Raw genomic sequence first — 23051 nt, forward strand, 5'->3', positions numbered from 1 at the left:
ATTTGCTTTCGCAAATTTTTGGTTCTTCCCTCGCCGGGATTCGAACCCATGCTACTGTGATATCGTGACACCAAATCGCCTGCACTGCAGCCGTCCCGCTAGACCACACGACCACCTGGGCTTTCAATAAAAGAGCTTTCGGTGGGCATGTGTTACCTTTCCACGTCAGTTTTAATCTAGCGGCGTACTACAGTACATGATATATAAGGCATGAAGATGTTATTGTTACAGATCAGCTAAATTATCTATAGTAAAGGATCCTACAAATTAATGTAAGATACAGTCACAGAAAATAATTATATTCATAAGTACGTCTGAGTCAGTGACAACCCTACAACAGATGTATCCATCGGATCGCCATCAATGATGGTGATACATGGCTGTGTACATAATGTATATACAACTCGTCTAAACATCAACCCAACAATGTTAGATCTGTAAATTTGCTTTCGCAAATTTTTGGTTCTTCCCTCGCCGGGATTCGAACCCATGCTACTGTGATATCGTGACACCAAATCGCCTGCACTGCAGCCGTCCCGCTAGACCACACGACCACCTGGGCTCTCAAAAAAAGAGCTTTCGGTGGGCATGTGTTACCTTTCCACGTCAGTTTTAATCTAGCGGCGTACTACAGTACATGATATATAAGGCATGAAGATGTTATTGTTACAGATCAGCTAAATTATCTATAGTAAAGGATCCTACAAATTAATGTAATATATATATATATATATAGGTAAAATTTGAAATTTTTATCATTTTGGATATCAAACACGATGGCATTCGAACCAGGAGCTTACATGGTGGAACGAAAGTGTGGCGCTGAGGAACAACAGTTAGTTGGATCCACGCAGGTAAAATAATAACTGTACATAACATGTAGTGAAAGTCTAACGTTATTTATTCTATATATTCATTTTAAATGGTATATTGCACTTCAAATGAATGAATATATTTGGATGCATATGGTTTTTGCCTCACGTTAACACCAACATTAACGATGGACTACGCGTGTAGGCTTTTATTTGTACTTCAACAAAACATTTTACGCTTAATCAATATACGCATTTTGTGCAATGGTAATCAGTTACGGTTTTATTAATGTATTTATACCTCCAGGTACGTACACTGCTATTTTAACTATACTGTATACACATATATCTAGGAAATACTTTATCGTTTGTATAAGACTTATATGCTTGCAATCTGGTATTTCAAGTTTATCAGTTACATATTGGTACTTTATTTTCAAACATATAACACCTACGTAGACAGAAGAATATGTGATATGTGTGCAAATGAGGCACCTCTCTCATTCAAGTCTCAATTTGTAAAAGTAAACCATGTAGGTTATATGTTTTATAACATTTCCATGCAATGATATGTTTTCTAGAATATAACACCTGCACCAAAGAAGTGGGTAGTTAATGAAATAATACATTAAAAAAATATCACACGACCATGACTTATGTTTTTAAAATTTTATTAAAGGACGTGAATAACAGTGATATACGAACACGACATTGTGCAATGCAAGAATATAGTTATCGATATAATGTAGACCCATGAATCTACATTTGTTTATAGCAATGACGTATAATTGGGTTTTAATTGAGTGATAACAAAATCAGTATCTATATTAATAACAAAACAATTATAAAAGATCAATTTATGTTTAATTGGAAACTTTTGAGAACACGATTGTTCAAAAGATCACTATGTTGACCAAGAATGCATCACTATTAAAAATGAGGTGTTCTATTTTAAACAAAATCATTGCATCCATCAACGGATTCAATAAAGGTGTTATGTTACTTAAGGTAACGGACTACTTGTTTTGCGTATGTACAGGTACATGTAAGCCAGATTACGTTCATTGAAGTTACATACATTTCAGGTACAAGACATGTCTTAGAGAATACAAGATCTACATGTTGGTTTAAAGTTGTTAGTTGTATTTTTCAAAACAATAATGTAATTCCAATCAGTTGTTTGACGAATGCTATCTTTGAATGTCTGTCTGAAACGACTTTAGTAAAGTTTTGTCACCACCAGATATTTTTTCTGTTGAAACTTTCAAGTACCTTACAAAATATAGTTATGGTCCTGGTTTGGATTATAAATATAATAAAAAGGAAAGGTAACCATGCTATCTATCAAGCTACAATTGTGGCAAATTGCCTAATTCTTCAGAGAGTATTCATTAAAATACAACTGTTTTATCAAAAAGAAATATGTTTAAAAATATGCTTAAATAAAAAAAAAAGATGCAATCACTTAAGAAATATGAGTAATAAAGTGACGGGACATACTCAGTGTATTCGAAAGCAAAAGAAATTTTACGCAATGTACGTGTTCATCAATTTTCCAAATGTAGCAAACTTCACAACTTTTTATGTGTATTCTCAAATATTGAGCAAATGGTAAGCACATGCCATTTAGTAAACTACGCAGTCTTTAACACAATTGTAGCTTAACGTATCAATTAAAACTCAGGCAACTTGAAGATGTTAAATGTAACTCTACAATGAGGAGAGGTATGTTGTTCATGTATACAAAGCTGCGGTAAGAATCGATCACTCTCATATCCATGTCATATGTTATTCACCGCGCGTGAAGGGTTGGTAGTTGATATAAAAGTATACCAGTGTACTTCCCAAATATAACCTATCACAGAGGTACTTCTGAAATCTTAACTTGCTTCACGTAATATACATGTATTCGTCGCCTTGAATATAATAGCACTTTGCAGACATAAGTTCATAAGAAATACACAAGCTACGAAAGACGAAACACTGAGTTCGTGTCATTACACCATATTGGGCAGCGCTGAAATAGAAATTTTATCAATGAATCAAATCAGCGTACAAAAATAATTTCAAATTATTAAAAGAATAACCTTAACGCTTGATTGTCTAAGAGAGCTAGATTGAGGCAATTGTGTGCCCCCTTCTCGCTAAGTGACATGTGTGCAGTTTGGATGTCTACAGTATCATTACGTTAGGGACGACATCAAAAGTTCAATGTAGGTTAAAAAATTAATTCACAGTTTTTTCACTGACCCCCCCCCCCCCACCCCCATCTTAACTTAATTTGGAAAAAATTGATTTAGCTATATGGATATAGGTAAAATCGATTTTGGATTAACAAAACTTGCAGCAATGTTGACCCCCCCCCCCCCACCCCCAAACTATTTGATTTAAGTTTTTTGTAGGATATAGGATCTTTTAATGTCGTCCCTTACTATCAGTTTATAAAAGAATGATACAAAAATAAAAGCATAAAAACCACTATGTAATAAAGTTTCATATCTAATATGTCTATTTATTACAGATGAAGCAGGCTGTGAAACGTGCACGAAATGGTGAAGATCCGGGTGAAATGTTAGCCCTAACCTACATAAGTAAGGTTGTAAATGGATTTCAGTATGTCGTTAAGGTGTGCATAATATATATAATTGGTGTATGAATATAGAAATATAGCAATATATTAGACTGTTTACTTATCGAGTACAACATAGAAACCTATTTCATAGATTCAACACAGGGTGACGCGAATTTGTTCTTATTATGAATATTCTCTTGTCAACACTTTTCTAGGTCAAGTCGATTTTTCAACTCCAATATGTACATAACAGTCCTGCTGATGAAACAATTATTATGATCGTACATGTGTTGTGGAATGACGAAGACACGATTAGTGAAAAGTGTAAGCCTTGGTAGGATGCGTTTGTTTATAACCTTCCTCAATTTCATATGACAATTCAACTCAAACACTTCAAACGTATTTTTATTTTGAGTCATCTTTAATCCCCTGGGAGGCAATCTGAATAAAAATATGTTTTTCATTAAGACGGTATGAACATTTTAACATTCTAACAAAAAACCGATTAGTCGAGTATTAATTTTGGTAATCAAATTTCGGTGGTATTGAACAATACCTAAAATTAATATACATAATATTGAGTTCATTGAATGTTACTGTTAAGTACCCTGCAAGAAACTTGAAGAATTTAAAGTTGGAATGTTATTAGTATAAAGCAAGGCACATTACGAATTTAGAATACAGATATTTCGACTTTTATCAAAAAGCCTCACCTTGAGCATTGTTGAGAAATGTGTACTCTTTTTTATCGAAACAATATGTTTTCTCAAACAAAAATGTATATCCTTATTTTATTGATAAAATAACAAGATGTAAAACAATAATATTAAAATGCTGATATCGAATCATGTCACGTAAAAACTTCTTTTTATTGAATGATTACTAGCATCTTTTTTGTCCTTTGCCAAAACAATTGTCCAAATTATGAATTAATTTGGATGAATTAAAATGGCAAGGGAAAATACAGAAAGACTTAATAATTGGTACTCAAAGTTTGCTATGGGTGCAATCTTTCTTTTGTAGTGCTTGTTCAAATTGCAAGAGAATTATATAAACTAATATCCTCCCTCCCTCCCCCCCCCCACAAAAAACACATATCACTCCTCAGTTATGACTCATTGGCGCAATGGGTAGAGTGAAAACGAAATATGTAACATAGAGGAAACTGTCATCGTGAACTGAGAGTACAAGAGTAAAACAGCAGAATTACTGACTCAGTGGTTTTAATATAACCATTTGACATCGATTTCAGAATACATACATGCATTTCTAGACAAGACAAGCCCACATTTGAGAACATTCTAAATCTTTCACTTAATAGATTGGTTAAAGAGAACTTGCAATTACTGAATACTATTAAAACCAATTACAAAGTATACATAAATCATGCTTTTTAAGACCAATGTACAATGTATCAATCAGTACAATTTCAACGGAATAAGTGTAAAGTCCATACATTTGATTAAAAAAAAGAACTGTTTAAGTTCCTTAACTGAACTTTTTATTTAATTATACATATGTACATATTACATTCCTGCCAATGCTTTTTACTCTGAACTTAGATGTCATAACAGCTATTCTGGAATGTCAAACTACACGTTAATAAACATATATCATATAATTGTGTGAAACAGAAAAGGACATATTTTAGGTATAAACAGTTGCCTGTGTTTATCAACGTTAAAATGAAAATCAATGTATACGGTTGATAAAGGAAAACGAAACGCATTGGCGTACAGAAGGAAGTCATGCGTCTTCAATAAAAGGGGATATATGTATGCTGAATTTCATTTAATTGTGTGTTTTTTTTCTATTAGCAAAATGTCACATGCATTATACAATAACATGTCATGCTTACTTTTACATTGTATGTTATATAAATTGATATTGTTTTGTAGGTTAAAACAGCAGACAACGTGTTTTACTGTTGTAAATACTTCAACCACCAGGGACAACACGAGCAAACGCACAGTTTGAAAGGCTGACAGTCACAGAACAAATTCAAATTGACTTTTGACAATCTACTTAAACTGTTTATGAATCAGACATGTAAGATGTAGGAAACATTATTCGTTTAAACCATTTTATCATTTTCCGACTGATTTTTACAAACTTATTCCCTGAAATATTGTTCTTTAACAGTGTTAATTGTTGTTTTGTTTTTTGTTTAATTTAGATTAACAAATTGTCCTTTTCATTTTGTTCACTATAAACAAAACATCATCGAATATATGTAAAAGATGATGTCGGGTTATACCTCAACAAGACAGCAAGTCAAAGCCACAAAAACAAAATGATATCGTGTAAGACAAAAAAGCAGCTTTAAATTGTAACCAACATAATAAAATAAATCAATAATAATATTCACCAAAATTTATTATGCACAAACTAACTAAAAACATTTTACAAATAAACATTTCTAAAAACAGTTGTTGGCATGACACGGGTTATGTTCTTCTCATATATGTTATGATGGTATGATACTAAACCCCTAACGGGAAGGATTGTGCCTGGTGTACATATGATGAAATCATAATCTTTCAGTCAGTTTAATTGAAGTCTGGAGCTGGCATGTCAGTTAACTGCTAGTAGTCTGTTGTTATTTATGTATTATTGTCATTTTGTTTATTTTCTTTGGTTACATCTTCTGACATCAGACTCGGACTTCTCTTGAACTGAATTTTAATGTGCGTATTGTTATGCGTTTACTTTTCTACATTGGTTAGAGGTATAGGGGGAGGGTTGAGATCTCACAAACATGTTTAACCCCGCCGCATTTTTGCGCCTGTCCCAAGTCAGGAGCCTCTGGCCTTTGTTAGTCTTGTATTATTTTAATTTTAGTTTCTTGTGTACAATTTGGAAATTAGTATGGCGTTCATTATCACTGAACTAGTATATATTTGTTTAGGGGCCAGCTGAAGGACGCCTCCGGGTGCGGGAATTTCTCGCTACATTGAAGACCTGTTGGTGACCTTCTGCTGTTGTTTTTTATTTGGTCGGGTTGTTGTCTCTTTGACACATTCCCCATTTCCATTCTCAATTTTATTATTGACTGTGTCCTACCCTTTATACTTCCTTTGTTTGGATTTTGTCTATTAACTGTATATGGCCAATCAAGTACGATAAAGTACAATGCAGTTGTCGTCAATACAAGTTTCGATTTAACAACTCCAGAGCTGTAAATCCAATACAATGAGAATGAAATGGGGAATGTGTCAAAGACACAAAAACCCGAACAAAGAGAAGAAAACAAGAAGACTTATATCTTATCTAAAAGTGTAACTTTAGATAAATATATAATGAGCAAGTCTAGAATGGGTAAACATCACAAAATAAAGTAAAATCATGAACAAATGTTACATATGTCGGATAACTAATATCCTTCATCAATAAAATGTTTCAAATCAAATGATTTTTATATCGCCATGTGGTGGTCAAACTTAAATAATCTTGAAAGTTTTACAATTAACACGTATCAATACGCTACATGGTAAATTATTTCTTCAAAATTGATGTTCAGGAGGCAGAATAAATTCCTTAAAACTGTAAAAGTCCTGTACTGAAGGCCGAGTTACTGGAAACATGTAATTGTAGGGACTCATTCCTTTTTTGTTGTCATTAATGCACTCTGGGGAAAACTATCATATAATGTTCTTATTTAAACCATTTCTGAGAAAGTCTGTCTCATGTGTTTTATGCATTTATATAATCGTCATTAAATCTGTAAATTTGACAACATTTCTGATTTTTTCAATCTTACAATTGTTCAATAATTGTAAAAAAAAATAAAAGATAGTTCAATAAAATCTCGATTGTCATGATTCCAGGTGATCGTTCTCCATTTAAACCACGGCTAAAGTGGTAACTGGTTTACTCTTACCTTCATTGGAACGTTCATATTATGGTATAACATTAAAATTTAACACAATTTATTTTGTTTGCGACTTGGAGTTTTTACAACATAATTCAAATCAGTGTCCTTGATATCGAGTAAATACCTCAGTATTTAGTTTGTAAAGATTGTTCAGTGACTGGTACACAAAACAAAGACCTTATCGCCAGGTATGGTGTAGAAGATTCAAGTCAACGGTTCAGTAACCCATTGTCACTTAACCAATGCCAAAAGTCCCCTTACAGTATGATCATATGCTCATAAGGACAAAACCAAGGTATTCTTGAACAGCCTAACAGTTTTTATCATGTTTTTCAATTAAGAAGTGAATGTTTCTTTTTGTATTGGGTGATAAAATTGTTGACCGAAATACATTTTGCATGAAATGTAAAACAAGAAGCATTTCATACTTTTAATTTTTTGTAACATGAACACATGAGTTTTATCAAGTTTTCTTTTATTAACATGTACACTTTATTGTAAAAACATCTGCCAATATGAGTGTTACATTTTATCTTGAAATGGGGGTACGGACAGAGTAACGTGAGATTGCTAATAGCCAATTAAAATTACGTAGTATAGTTAAAACTCCATTTCATGTAATTATTGTTTGATGAACATATTTTAAGGAACCTTGAGATTCCAGGTGATTAGCACTTCAAAATATATCGAGAAATTCCTAACTGGTAAACGTACTGCTGAAATAAACCTAACATGCAATGTTAACCCTGAGAGGACAGTATAGACTGAGGAAGTCCTACTAAATTGAAAAAAAAATATGACGAGAGCTTTGCCAATATTTGCTGTCTTGATATTTCTAAACGAAAGAACTTTAGGAATGAGAGTGTATGTACACATGATGATCAATAAATTAGCACTTTAAGCCTGCGTCTTTAGTAAAGGTCCTACTCATTTGATTAATAATCGGCTTTACAGTATTAAGTTTCATTGTTTCTAAGTAGTAGAAATGCTGCACCATCTTAAGGCAAGTCTTTTTTTACACTTTAACATACGACAAAAGGGGTGCCATTCGCAAGATAATTATTTCCCGTTTAAAGATATTAGCACCATCACTTTGTTTACCACTCTCAATTCCGCCTCTGTGGTAACATCGTAGGGTCTTCACTTTCTCATTAAAATACCGGCTTAATGGATGTGACATTCTGCCGCTTTGTCTGTTTCTTACTGTGGTTGAGCCCTCTTACAAAACTAAAGAGTCTCAGCGACTGCTGTTGATCTTAAACAAATATTCATCTGTCCAATTAATGAATGTTCACATCCGGCCATGGTATAATTGTATGGTTTTTTAAGTATTATGTGCTTTTGTGTTGGCTAATGTCAATGTCACTTAGGCATTTCTTCTCAGTCTCACTAATTAGTGACAAAAGAATTTTAGCAAAAAGAAGCGTCAAGAAGCGACAAGAGGCGACAAAAAGAATAATATTAGCGACATGAGGCGACCAAAAACTATTAAGCGACAAGAAAACATTTTTTTTAATTAAAATTACTTATTCCAAATAAATATTAAAAGAATATGCAAAAAAAATACAATTTTAACGACAAGAAAGTTAATGTTGATAGAAAAAAAATAAAATATAGATCTAATTCAGTTGCTACATGAATTTACATGATATTTTATTATGTATAACAGCAGCGACATATAATACATTTCTTATTTATCTTTTGATCCGAAAAATAGCAATCTTGAAAATGTGGTTCTGACTATCGCCTTTTTTTTTGGCAAGTGAGTTTTTACATAAATGAGCGTTAATAATGTTTTATTTCAACATATTTGTTTATGGCAACAGATTTGTGATTTTCCGACAGTTTAGTGTGTTTGTTATATATACCCTTAACAGAGATTAGCCATATGCACTTAATGTTACCTTGCTTTTAATGTGTTTGCTATAGATGCTTAACAGAGATTAGCCCTCTGCTTTTAATTTTACACATGCATGTTTGACACGGAGATAACAACTTTATTGTTGTGTTTATCTTATATCTGTTGTTTTTAAAAGGAGTGTCATTATTAAAGGGTTAAAGGATAACTCATGTCTCAATAGTCCTGCACGAGGACATATTTGAGCATCCTTCATATGAATAAAACTTTGAATATCGGATCAAGCCAACGTTAACCTTACTTAAAGCTACATACAGACAAGGAATCAGATCTTTGCTTGCGGGAAATATGTTTTATTTAAAATGAATCCTATAATTTTACGAAAGGTGTCATCCAGCAGAGTTTGTTTTTTTCCTTTTTTTTTATTTTTTTTTGCAACAGCAGAGGTTAATGTATCAATCCAGTGGTAGTAAAAACATAAAAAGGACTAATTTCGATGCACCAGTTGCACATTTCGACAATTAGTGTCTGAATGTAATGATCGATGCCAAAATATCTGAGTATCCAAAACATAATTCAAATCTTAAGGAACAGATAAAAAAAAAAGAAACTAATGTATCGCGAAATCCAGACAAAAAGTCAGAAGCATGAAGGAGATCTATTTCTACAATTAAAATAAGTTCATTAATTTTATAATAGCAAGTTCTATTCATACACTATTGAGCTTGTGTTTTCTATTATAGTGTACTTAATTGAGGGTTACGGCGTACCCGGAACCAATGGTTTCAATCATTTGTTTTTTTTAAATTAACCCGTTTAACGGATACTAACATTAGTTGATTAACCAATTTGAAATATATGTGTCAAAAAAAATCACGGATATGGTTGATTAATCTCAACCATTTTTTCTTTTAAAAATAATAAAAACTAAGGTTCAAACAAAAAAATGGCACAAAAGGGCTTTGACTGTTAATCTTAAGATATTTTGGTGTGGTGCTTTGTCTCAGAATTTGTTTTCAATAATGTTTTGTGTTTGCCATGACATTTTAAGGTTCTGCATCAATACACCTTATCGCTAATCCCGGCTGACCCGGCCGCTTGAACTTTTGACGTCAACAACAATCACTTTTTCATTGTGACGTCAGATATTTTGTTTTATTACGTCAAAATTTTACGGGAACCTGTGCGATATCCAGTAGCGGCGGACAAATAGCGATAAGGTGTATTTATGATTTATAGACATCCTCTTGGTGTATTTTACCTCTCTTTAATAAACAAGTGCTTTGATTAACATTCGAATGAGACAAACAAAAACAAAAAAAGTATAGCAATATATCATATTTTAATTGTGAATGTGGAAAGCAGAAATACATAAAGATTAAACAGAAGGCTTCATCATTTTACAAACAGATTAATTGATTGAAATATCTTTTTGAAATTTCTCTTTAAATTTGACATGAAATTGGTTCAGTTGCCCTCTGCGCAACTAATCCTACGTCCCCATTTAGGCCTTGACGTATGTGTATCAGCAGGTAAATGTCATCTTGTGTTCTAACCTACAAAATGATATGAACATTTTTTTAAATCTTACTTTAATATGATTTTAAAAGATATAAATGGTTTACAGCTTCATACATATGGCGAAACGTTTAGTCGTCTTTTCAGTGTTTACGTGATTATTGCCTCTTTTGTTTTGCTTAGTTTTTCTACTTTAATGCAATTCTGTGGCTTATAATGTAAATGTTTAAGTTCAAAATACCCTCATTGTCAAAACTAGATATCATTGAGATGGGAGCCATCTCTGTGGGCCCCGCTGTGAATAATGTGCATTAAAAAATTGTATCTTTACCATAGGACATGGGTTTGTCAACTGAAATCAAAGTTTTTGACCTTGACCTTTGACCTACGAAGTTGTAAATAAATTATGACACACCCTTTGGTGTTGGTTTATAAACATGTCAAGTATAAACTTTGAAATGATAACGGTTCTCAAGATATAGAGCGGACACGATCTTTACCATAGGACATGGGGTTGTCAACTGAAACCAAAGTTTTTGACCTTGACCTTTGACCTAGGAAGTTGCACATAAATTATGACACACCCTTGGGTATTGGTTTATATACATGTCAAGTATAAACTTTGAAATGATAACGGTTCTGAAGATATAGAGCGGACACAATCTTTACCATAGGACATGGGGTTGTCAACTGAAACCAAAGTTTTTGACCTTGAACTTTGCCCTAGGCAGTCGTTCATAAATTATGACACACCCTCTGGTGTTGGTTCATATACATGTTAAGTATAAACTTTGAAATCATAACGGTTCTCAAGATATAGAGCGGACACGATCTTCACCACAGGACACAGGGTTGTCAACTGAAACCAAAGTTTTTTTATCTTGACCTTTGACCTAGGAAGTTGTACATACATCATGACACGCCCTCTGGTGGTGGTTAATAAACATGTAAAGTATAAAGTACGAAATCATAATGGTTCTCTAGATATGGAGCGGACACAAAGTGTTACGGACGGACGGACGGACGGACGAACGGATGGAAGGACGGACGGACAGACTGATCACTATAGGGGACCCGCCTTTGGCTGGGCCCTAATTAAGTTAAACAGTTGTCCCATATAATTTCTTTTTCTATTTGACTGTTTGAAATATAATCTTCAGCAAGAACATTACACAAACATAGTCTACCTGCACTGGATTCAATTTTTATATCTAAATCTAAACACTGTTGGAAATCATTCTGATTCACAACATTACTACATTAATTGTCGGTTCAAAAGTTATACGCACATGGGAATTAAATTCGTAATTTTGGTCGATTTTCAAACATATCCATGCCATTGCAGTGATTTCAGTAACACTGTTTGCAGGCAATTAATCTAGAATTGTTAAGTATTTTGTTTACCAATTTGGTTTTATGATAATGTGTGCCTTTGAATAACAACTACGGAACAGTTTAAACATATACTGAACCGATGAACAAGTCCGATTTGACTGCAAGAACACGCTATGAACAAGGCTGAATTAGTTGTAATGGATACGTCGGAACATTGCTTCTAGAATTGAGAATTGTCTTATTGGCACTCATACCACATCTTTGTGTTTCTATCATAATATATGTATTTGGTTTTATTTTCTTACAAGTATTTATTATGATATTATTTTGCTGATTTCAAACAAGACAAATTGTTATAACGTACGATAAAGAATTGATTTGGCCCCTTTCAGACCACATCAGACCAAGTGCTGGTTTTAAAAATCGGTTCAGTCGGGTTAATAGTTCATATATTCTGCTTTATACGTTCCACGTTTTCAAAGTGTTTATCAGTAGTTGCTCAAATTTTCTGAATAAAATAAAAAAAAAAGCTTGGAAGTTGTTCTTTTGTGGTAATTTTCATGTCACATTGTATGTCTATTTCATTTAATTCCGCATACATATTTACGGTTTTTGAATTGCTACTTTTTTGTTTTACATGTACCAATCTACATGTATGTCAATCATTATAAAAAGGTTGATGGTAAGGTGTACAAACGAAGAATAAGATTGATCATACATTTCCTTACCTTGACAACGAAGTTAGTTCCTTCTGCATTTTGAGATCGGTAAGTCAGCGAAGTAAGCTGAATACCTGGACTATTTCTGGCTATTCCAACAGCGTTTGTTATCTAAATTCAATATAAATAATCATTATTATTTTATTGTTATAATACAGTATTTATAACAGCGCATTATATAATATTAAAATTACCCTAAGCGCTTTACAACATATATTCATTCACATATATAAGTATTAACAATACAATATGAAAACCCATTTTAAAAACTTAGCATTGATAAACAATAAAATTTATTTAAAAGAGGGACGAAAGATACCAAAGGGACAGTCAAACTCACAAATCTAAAACAAACTGACAACGCCATGGCTAAAAATGAAAAAAGACAAACAAACAACAGCACACACGACACAACATAGAAAACTAAATAGGCATGATGATATTAAGGAGATAAACAAAAGAGTTAATGGGAAATCAACCGACCGATTTAATAGAACACTTCACAAGTTCATACACAGTTTTATAATAATCAAGTGTCTATAGCATATACATGTATTAGCTCTTAATTGCATAACTGGCATTGATACATTTTAAAAATGTAGCATAAACAAGTAAAAAGGATCAACTTAGATATAACACGCTTTTCGTTTGCAGTAAGTTTGTAAACAATCTATATGAAACGATATATGAATAAATTTCATGTAAATATTATCAGTCAAATGCTTGTTTCATTTGCAAAATGCAGGTAGAATATTTATACATGTAAAAATGTTTTAAAATGTAAAATGGCTAATTTAAGGTGGTCAACATTTATATTAGCCTCTGTACTTTTTTTTATAAATTTGTAATGATAAAAAACTTTGCCTTCTCCAACATATTCCTAATCCGATTTACACTTAACATATATATACTAGGATATACAGTGACTTACCTGTTGATTATTATCTATCAATCCTTGTATAATGCCATCACTTCGTTGTTCTCCACCAAATCCCCCAGCATTGAAAGGTACAGGTACTCGAGGTTGTGCCATTATTTGGTTATTAATTTTGTGCTAGGTATTCGTTTACATACATTTAAATACCCGTGTACTTCAATTAGGCGCATGTGTCGGTTAATCATTGTTACGCATCATAAGTAAACTGGGATTTATCAATGACTTAAGGAGGCATATGAACACCCTAATAAAAAAGTAAACATAAACATCTAAACGTCAACATCCAACTTTCAAATTATGCATGACATGTTTCTATTATCATTTTGAACTCTAAATTGTCGGAAACAAATATGAATCAACCTTAGACTCGTCGAATCACAAACAGCGAGTCTTACACCTCTTGTTCTTCAAAGTTTGAAAACATTGATTACACGTTACTGCTGTTTTAAACAAATTTTGTTTAATTCCTACCATTTGACCAAACAACTCAGCAATATATTAAACGCAGTTGTTACTACAAATATATAACGAACTCATATTGAATATCATTAGAAATTACTTCGAATGATATGATTTATAGCTTAGTGGTACTGTAGTTTAAAGATACTGCTTAGCTGAAAACATAGGGCGGAACAAAAAAAAAAGACGATAATATTACAATTTTGCTGGGATATAATTTAGAACTTTATTTGCAATATCAAAGATCGTGATCGTGGTTGCTACTATTCACGTCTAGTTAAATTGAAGTCTAAAAAAAGATATGGTGTAAAAGATAATGGTAGTGAGTGTGAGCGACTCAAGGTGCATTCGAGTGCAAAGTTGTTTTATCATGTTTATATTAGTACCGTTTTGATTTTTTTTCTTCTCCTGAATACATTCAAAAGATCAACCACTTGAGATGAAAGAACTTCTAAACAATACTTAATTATCAAACTTATGTCAACTTATGAATTTCGACTAATACTTCTGATTCTTTTTTTAAGTTATATTTTGACAAACTGCCACACCTTACTAATTGTCAGACAATTAACTATAAAATCTTGTTTAATGTTTACCCGATATCAGATCTATTGTTACACGAGAATACGTCTTTTCGTTTCATATATTAATCTACAGAAAAAAGAGAAAGCGTGTTTGTGGTCTTTGAAATGATACTACATGCTATATGATAAACATATATTCAAAACAGCATCCTGAGTTCTGCAAATGTGTTAAAAATTCGTGATAAACTAGTTCTCAGAACTCAAACGTTTGTCTTTGTACAGTAATGTACCAGCTCGATTTTCCATTTTGTTTACAAAAGAAATTACAGTTATACGAGAAAGACACCTTAAATATTCGATATATCATGCAGTCGTCATTTGTTCATTTGTCTTTATGCAATAATTTAATATTACTTTTACTGTTTTGTTTGTTAAATATTATATCCATTTGACGTCGCTCGGTACTTATACATCCCGTCAATGTGTTTGTATCATCTTTCATTTTTACTGGGGTGTTTTGTATATGCGACTTTTTGTGTTTCCCTGTTTCTTATAACGTGACTCTGTACTTTTAAAGCTCCCGGCATTATGTTATTGTTCTATTCTATGTCATTATGTTATGTTATTGTTCTATTATAAATTTGATAATACTTTGAACGTCAAACGACAAAATTATGTCATTCGCGTAGTAGATTTAACAATAAATTAACTTAAAAATTCCGAAGAACTGCTGGATATTTAATTTCGGTCTATTTTCCAACATGACTTTTGATTTTATAACCATGTAAACCACCATTCTCCATGTGAAATTATAATTGTTTTGAATAGACATTGAACAACAAAATTTCTTTTTTGTGACGTTTGCATTTTCTGACGCCCAACACGTGAACAAGGAATGTGTTTCTTAATTTAATAGATGCTTTTTGGTTTTTTTTTTGTATATGTTTGTTTGTCTTGAGATTATAACACAGTGATGATTGCTATAACCATATTTTGACTATTTTACCGATTATTTCTGTTGTGTTCAAGCATCGCTGTGAAAATAACGGAATTTGATGCGACTGACATAAAAGTGAGAGGTTTAGCGCTATAAAACCAGGTTGAATCCACCATTGTCTACATTTGAAAATGCCTGTACCAAGTCAGGAATACGAGAGTTGTTGTCCTTTCGTTCGATGTGTTTTATCCTGTGAATTTGCCATTCGATTAGGGACTTTCTGTTTTGAAATTTCCTTGGAGTTCAGTATTTTTGTGATTTCACTTTTTTTTGTAGACTTACAGTAAATGCTAGTTTTCTTTGGACACTTTTAAACAATTTTTTTCTAAAAAGAATATCCTCTAAAATATGTCATTACTGTATCTTAAGCAATAACGGTTACATATAGATTTCATATAAAGAGTCAATGTCTATATTGGAGGCATATTGTATAATTTCAATGCTTTTTTTAAAATTATAGATTGATATTCAGTTAGATATTGAATAAGTATATATTTACAGAAATACAATAATGTAAAGGAACTTCTTTTTGCAGACTTTTTCATATTTTCAGAAGAGAAAGGCTGACTAGACGAAAGGACAAAGATATCAAAGGGTTATTCCAACTCAAAGGTTGATGATTAACTAAAGTGAAGAAGTTGTATACAAAACTTGAAATAGAAAACTAAAGACTGAGCAACATAAACAACCTTTAAACCCAAGGTCAGTCTCATGTGTAGGGTAACAATATCCTGCCTCACATGTGGCTAGAATCATCCATAAACTTCATGTTCTATACTGACGTTATAGTTCGGAGTTGTGTTACTATGTTGAAAGTGTATATCTCCCTGAACTTCAACTAAATCAAATATCTAGGTTTGTTCAAAATCTTGACAACTTAACTACAAACAGGATGATTTTAGATTTCTAATAGTGATATTTTGTTTTCTATATATTAATATTCCTGCAGCTCCTGCATATATAGTATATACCTTAATATAATATTCAAATGACAGATTGTTACAAAAGGAAATGTTAAGTTTTCTTTCGAAAGTTTAATAGACGCCTTGCTGAGTTGGTTCATATACAGCTTCTTCATAGCTATATTGACAATATTATATTTTAAACAGGAACTAGCAGACCAGCAACAGAGGCATCGATATAGTGGCTATTTATATTATTTATATCAACTATTGTTTGTCCTCCAAAGTGCACTTAACAAACTAAACTGATCAAGTATATACGCATTGCATTCTAGTTATTTCAAAAACATTCTAAGTATGATTAAAACATAAAAATATCCGTACAAGCCCTTCCCAAACATGGGAAATTTTAGGTATTCTATACAACTCATCTGACCTAAAACTTTTTCACAGAAAATCATCTGATTTATTCTGAAGGACTTTAAAAGAACCGGATTTAAATTATAAATATTCAAATACACAATTAAACGATTTAATCTTCACATAAATGTCTATTAAAAGGTTCTGAGAAATATTTCAAAAGATTTTCGGAGAATTATTTCAAAAGATTTTCGAAGAAATATTTCATAAGAGTACAAAAAAAATGTATATAAAAATTAAATGCAGAATACGCACTTTATTAAACAGACATGACAAATGAACAAAGTAGTTTGAAGAATTTAGATGACTACGTAAACTACATTGTACTAGTATATATTTCTTTTTTTGAAAGCTGAAATTAAATTCCTGTTAAGAAAATATCCGTTTTATATGATTCATCATTGCTTATCAGTTACAACATACAATACAATACAAAAACATTTTATTAACGTCTCACCATTAATAATACAATATACACATTTCACATTATGAAAGTAAATCTTTTTAAAATTGTAAAATTAATGCCATTCTAAAAAGAACTATGAGATTTAAAGGAACTAGTATTTACAAATTTTCAAAAAACTATTATAAAACAAAAGTTAAATCATAAAACATATTTACATCAACTATTGGTATAAAAAAAGTCTTCTACGGTCTAAAATAAGCTTGCAGGTTTTTGGCACATTTTTGTATCACATTAATATTATCACTCGCTAAAATAAATGAAAGTTTCAAGGAATTCGGCAATTGAATAAAATTTTCGTTTTCAAAGTTTAAAATCTTATACAGTTCGTCTGTAAGATCGTCGTACAACGGACATTCAGTCAATACATACTCCTCCGTTTCAATTTTATCGTCACACACAAAAGAAGTTCTTTGATCTTTTGGAACACTCTCGTAGCGTCCTGTCTCCACACGTATTTGGGGCAACACCACAGCGAAACTGAAAGTAAGCTCTTCTGTGCGATGGTATAAAAAGTTTATCTAGGTAAAGTTATGTATATAGATTCTGTTTAAATGTTCTATATGTACGTAGTTTGTTACCTCCTGGTCCATTTCGTCTAGAAATGTCTTTATGCAAATCTTCACTTCATTTCTGTTTGAAGTCGGACATAAGTTTAATATGTATAGCATTGTTAACTTGCTGCTTATCAATATCAGTGTCATTAAACAAGTTCGCAGTTCCACATGATGCGAATTGACTATGAATTCTAAAGTTTGAGTTTTTGTACACTCGATGACGTCTGAAATTCCGCTCTGCCCAATTGTTTAGTTTCTTATTTATAATACTAAAATTACGAAGTCCAATTTGTCAGCCGTCATCACGTAAAAACGACGAATCAAAGTATTCAACTTTATATACAACTAATATAGTACAAAGGTGTAGATTGAAAATTACACCACTCCAGGCCCTTTTTGTTTTCCACGTAATTAATATTGTCAATAATCAGGAAGTTCCGGGTCGAGTCCGATACCGATACCAATAGTATAATCACCTGTCACCTATTACCTTATCTGTACGTTCCGCATCTGACAGGCGCACCACCAAACGGTGTATTCAGGATTAATATGCTATATACACGGGTCATAATCACAGGTTTGACACTACACAATTGTCAAATTGTTACCTATTGTAGTATTTTAATCCGTAAGACTTTCTAAGATAACAATACGAATACTAAAAATCTGGACTAAAAATAAGTTTCAATTTGTTAGCGGGCATGACATAAAGCAGCGAATCAAAGAATTCAACTTTATTTATAACTAATATAGGACAATGCTGTTGATTAAAAAATACTCCATTCCAGGACCTTTTGTTTTCTAAATAATTAATATTACCAATAATTGATAAGTTCCAGTTCGACGGGTTCAAACAGAAAGATTTGAAAGCAGAGAAAATTGTGTATCTTATAATCGGCATGACTTTATCAGATGACAGTACTAATACTAAGATAAGGCTTGCGCATAGTTATATACTTTAATTCAGTCACGGACTCGCGATATCACGGGTGTGTTCTAGTGTATCCTATTATCATCAATATATCTTGACCGATTCCAGTAGTTTATGATTACCCGCCATTGTTTCAGAAACGGTGGTGTCCATCCTGAATCTCCTTTAACTGCAACGTTTGGGGTATGACGAACAACTTCCATGTAAAAAATGATTGCTTTGTTTTGAACTGCATTTATACACGAGAATGACTTATTTCCCAATACTGCCGCGCCGTAACTAATTGTACATAAAAGCTACAGTAGTATACCGCTGTTCGAAATTCATAAATCAATAGAGAAAAAACAAATCCGGGTTACAAACTAAAACTGAGTGAAACGCAGCAAATATAAGAGAACTACGACACAACAGAAACACAACATTAAAATGTAACAGAAACGAACTATAATATAACAATAGCCATTTCCCTGACTTGGTACAGGGCAATTTTCCCGCTTTAATGACAATGTTAATAATAACATTTAAATGACAATATTACATGACAGGACTACATTTTACAAATAAATGGGACAAAATAAAGGACAGAAAAACAAATGAATAATAGCCAACAAATGTACCAGTTTAAAAATGTAATACGCCAGACGTGCGCCACATCCACACAAAACTAACCAGTGACGCTAAGCTTGGAAGCCAACACAAGTACAAAGTTGAAAAGCACTGAGGACCAAAAGTCCCAAAACAAAATGTAACCAATACGCCTGGGAAAAGAACATCATTATTATTTAGAATTTAGAATGATTTATACTTTTGTGAACAGTATATTTTATAAAATGACTATATAATAGATCTACATAATTAAACTGAAGCGGTGACTAGCTATAGAATAAAAACGGACACATTACAAAAATACACAACAGTGTTGGTTAAAACCTAGTGTAAAGCTCTAAATGACGTCACATCTGAATTTATAAAAATGTAACCAATACGCCTAGGACAAGAACATCATTATTATTTAGAATTTAGAATATTTCATACTTTTATGAACAGTAACTTGTCAAAAAATTACTATGTAATAGATTTACATGATCAAACTGAAGTGACTAGCTATAGAATAAAATAATCCATACCATAGAGTCGTACAGCTTTGAAACAGTTCCAAAAGGTAGACCTCCTAGTCCCTTGTACTGTTCTGTAAAAACTAAGCCTAAATATGTGTAACGTTCTACCGTCTCAAATATATGGTTTCTGCAATGAAAGATTGTTTGGTTTCTAGGGAACGAGTTTGGCCGAAAGTGGATTATATTTGACTTATTTTCATTTAATTGCAATACTCATATAAGAAGACCCTACATCAGTACTGAACGAATAACAATGAGATGGAGAACAACGATCAAGAGTTGTTGACGTATTTTCTGAACTATGTTAAAAATTAATCTAGAGTTGTCTCTCTTTGTCTGTTGTTTCTTATAATTCACAAATACCAAAATTAAAATACCACAGACTTTCTGTATACTATACTCATTTGTGTAGAGGTTCCATCCTCTGTATTTCATTTACAATTTTTCAAAAACAATCCTTTGAATTAAACATACATTTTATTACACCAACTTGTATTTACATTTTCATTACTAGAATATACATTTTTACTTTGTGGCATTACTTTGGCTACAGAGTATTCTATAATATTTTGTTGAGGCGCCAGGGTGACTACCGATTACCTATGCACAATGGCTATCAGCTGACCTATGTTGACATAGTGTCATAAAACCCCTGGTAGTTAAACACGGTTACACCACCACCCACCATTGGGAGTGACTGGGGAAAACACTCGTATTACCAATGCTCCAGTTATTAGTGCCCCACCTGTTGGTAGGTGTATGCCTCCCCTCTATAAGATAAGGTGGTGGAGGTCCCAGAGTCACCCATCTGTAGACCCCACCGTTACCACTAACCACATTTTCCAAACCTTTCATTTATCGTCGTCTTGTTATCGGTACACAATAAATCCTAGGCATCCATTAATGTTTGTAGTTCTGTTTCTGTGTTTGATAAAAAACACTAAATCATCGGCATAAAGTAACATTTACATGTTCTGCCCATCGATGTCAATGCCAATATCTAGTGAATTAATTTATGTAGCTAATCCGTTTATATACAAGTTGAAAAGTAATGGCGACAATAAACAGCCTTGTTTTAGACCACATTGAACGTTAAACCAGTCTGTCTGATACCCGTTAATGCGAACACAGCATTCCACGGACCTATGCAGAGACAAAATAGCGTAATAAATATTCCCATATATATCAAGGTCGAAAAGTTTCTGGACTAACATCGCTCGATTTATCCCGTCATATGTCTTACGAAAATCAATAAAGGCCACGAAAGTTTATGTGATCAATTGCACTGCGCCCTTTCCGGAATTCATTTTGACTATCATGAAAAATGTCATTTTCGTTCTCCCATTTGACTATAAAAAAGAAGATGTGGTATGATTGCCAATGAGACAACTGTCCACAAGAAACCAAAATGACACAGACATTAACAACTATAGGTCACCGTACGGCCTTCAACAATGAGCAAAGCCCATACCGCATAGTCAGCTATAAAAGGCCCCGATAGGACAATGTAAAACAATTCAAACGAGAAAACTAACGGCCTTATTTATATAAAAAAATGAATGAAAAACAAATATGTAACACATAAACAAACGACAACCACTGAATTATAGGCTCCTAACTTAAGACAGGCACATACATAAATAATGTGGTGGGGTTAAACATGTTAGCGGGATCCCAACCCTCCCCTAACCTGGGACAGTGGTATAACAGTACAACATAAGAACGAACTTTAAAAATCGGTTGAAAAATGCTTTAACTCATCAGATGGACAAAAGTGGACGTGGCCGGGTACTTATACATCCCGACACAATGAACAGATCTGAGAGTACTCGCAGTTATCTGACAGCTAGTTTAAAGCCACTAACAACTAATAAAAAAATATGCATCTAAGACTAAACTATCAATCCGTACACATCCAACATCTAATGGATTTAGTGTAAAGACGTCATAAACAGCCAGAGAAGAACATGACCATGTGCAATGCCAAGTTACAGGTATCGACATATTGTAGATCCATGAATATGTATATGTATATAACATACTAGTAATATTTAGTTAGCTTTTATTTTACTGATAACAATATCAAATATTTATACCAATAAAAACAATATTCAATGATCTTATTACAGTGTTGAATAGGTAACCTTTTAGAATAAGTTTATTTAAAGGAGCGACAAGTCTACATGGATCATACATGTATCTAAATTTCCGGGCACAGTTAACTAATCTGTTATTAAGAATATGACTGTATAGTTTATAGCACACTGGTACCAACGGTATACCTCGGTAGCTCATGGGGTCTTTCGGGTTTGAGGTTGACGATTTCGGGACTGGGTTTATAATTCCCTTTGTCCACGCTGTAGGAATAACACCGCTTCAGCAACAATTGTTGAAAAGTTTGTGTTAAAGTAAAGTTAACTTGGAAGTAAAGTTAACTTGGGACTTTAGGATTTCTGACAGTATTTAGTCCGTTGACGTGGACTAAATACTGTCAGAAATAACAAACCCGTTGACGTGGACTAAATACTGTCAGAAATCCTAAAGTCCCAAGTTAACTTTACTTTTTACACAAACTTTTCAACAACAAACCCGTTGACGTGGACTAAATACTGTCAGAAATCCTAAAGTCCCAAGTTAACTTTACTTTTTACACAAACTTTTCAACAATTGTTGCTGAAGCGGTGTTATTCCTACAGCGTGGACAAAGGGAATTATAAACCCAGTTCCGAAATCGTCAACCTCAAACCCGAAAGACCCCATGAGCTACCGAGGTATAACGTTGGTACCAGTGTGCTATAAACTATACAGTCATATTCTTAATAACATATTAGTTAACTGTGCCCGGAAATTTAGATATGATCCATGTAGACTTGTCGCTCCTTTAAATAAACTTATTCTAAAAGGTTACCTATTCAACACTGTAATAAGATCATTGAATATTGTTTTTATTGGTATAAATATTTGATATTGTTTATATCAGTAAAATAAAAGCTAACTAAATATTACTAGTATGTTATATACATATACATATTCATGGATCTACAATATGTCGATA

The 23051-nt window shown here is 32.7% G+C and overlaps 1 protein-coding gene across 1 annotated transcript; it reads right to left on the minus strand.

Moving 5' to 3' along the window:
• Nucleotides 1-10441: 10441 nt before the first annotated feature.
• Nucleotides 10442-13758, minus strand: LOC139483516 (uncharacterized). The gene is made up of 3 exons (XM_071267537.1): nucleotides 13620-13758; nucleotides 12698-12799; nucleotides 10442-10672 (listed from the first exon to the last, which is right to left on the minus strand). Exons 1-3 carry the CDS (start codon nucleotides 13719-13721, stop codon nucleotides 10562-10564), a joined length of 315 nt encoding a protein of 104 aa, XP_071123638.1. The 5' UTR covers nucleotides 13722-13758; the 3' UTR covers nucleotides 10442-10561.
• Nucleotides 13759-23051: the final 9293 nt, after the last annotated feature.

The sequence above is a fragment of the Mytilus edulis genome, chromosome 7, assembly GCF_963676685.1.
Source record: "Mytilus edulis chromosome 7, xbMytEdul2.2, whole genome shotgun sequence".
Taxonomy (NCBI): domain Eukaryota; kingdom Metazoa; phylum Mollusca; class Bivalvia; order Mytilida; family Mytilidae; genus Mytilus; species Mytilus edulis.

Bases quoted from the DNA above. Each gene is read 5' to 3' on its own strand.
- LOC139483516 (XM_071267537.1), bottom strand. From the start codon at position 13,721: ATGGCACAACCTCGAGTACCTGTACCTTTCAATGCTGGGGGATTTGGT. The intron at 12,800-13,619 runs GTAAGTCACTGT...TATTGAATTTAG, and splicing joins TGATAGATAATAATCAACAG to ATAACAAACGCTGTTGGAAT. The intron at 10,673-12,697 runs GTAAGGAAATGT...ATCATTTTGTAG, and splicing joins GAACTAACTTCGTTGTCAAG to GTTAGAACACAAGATGACAT.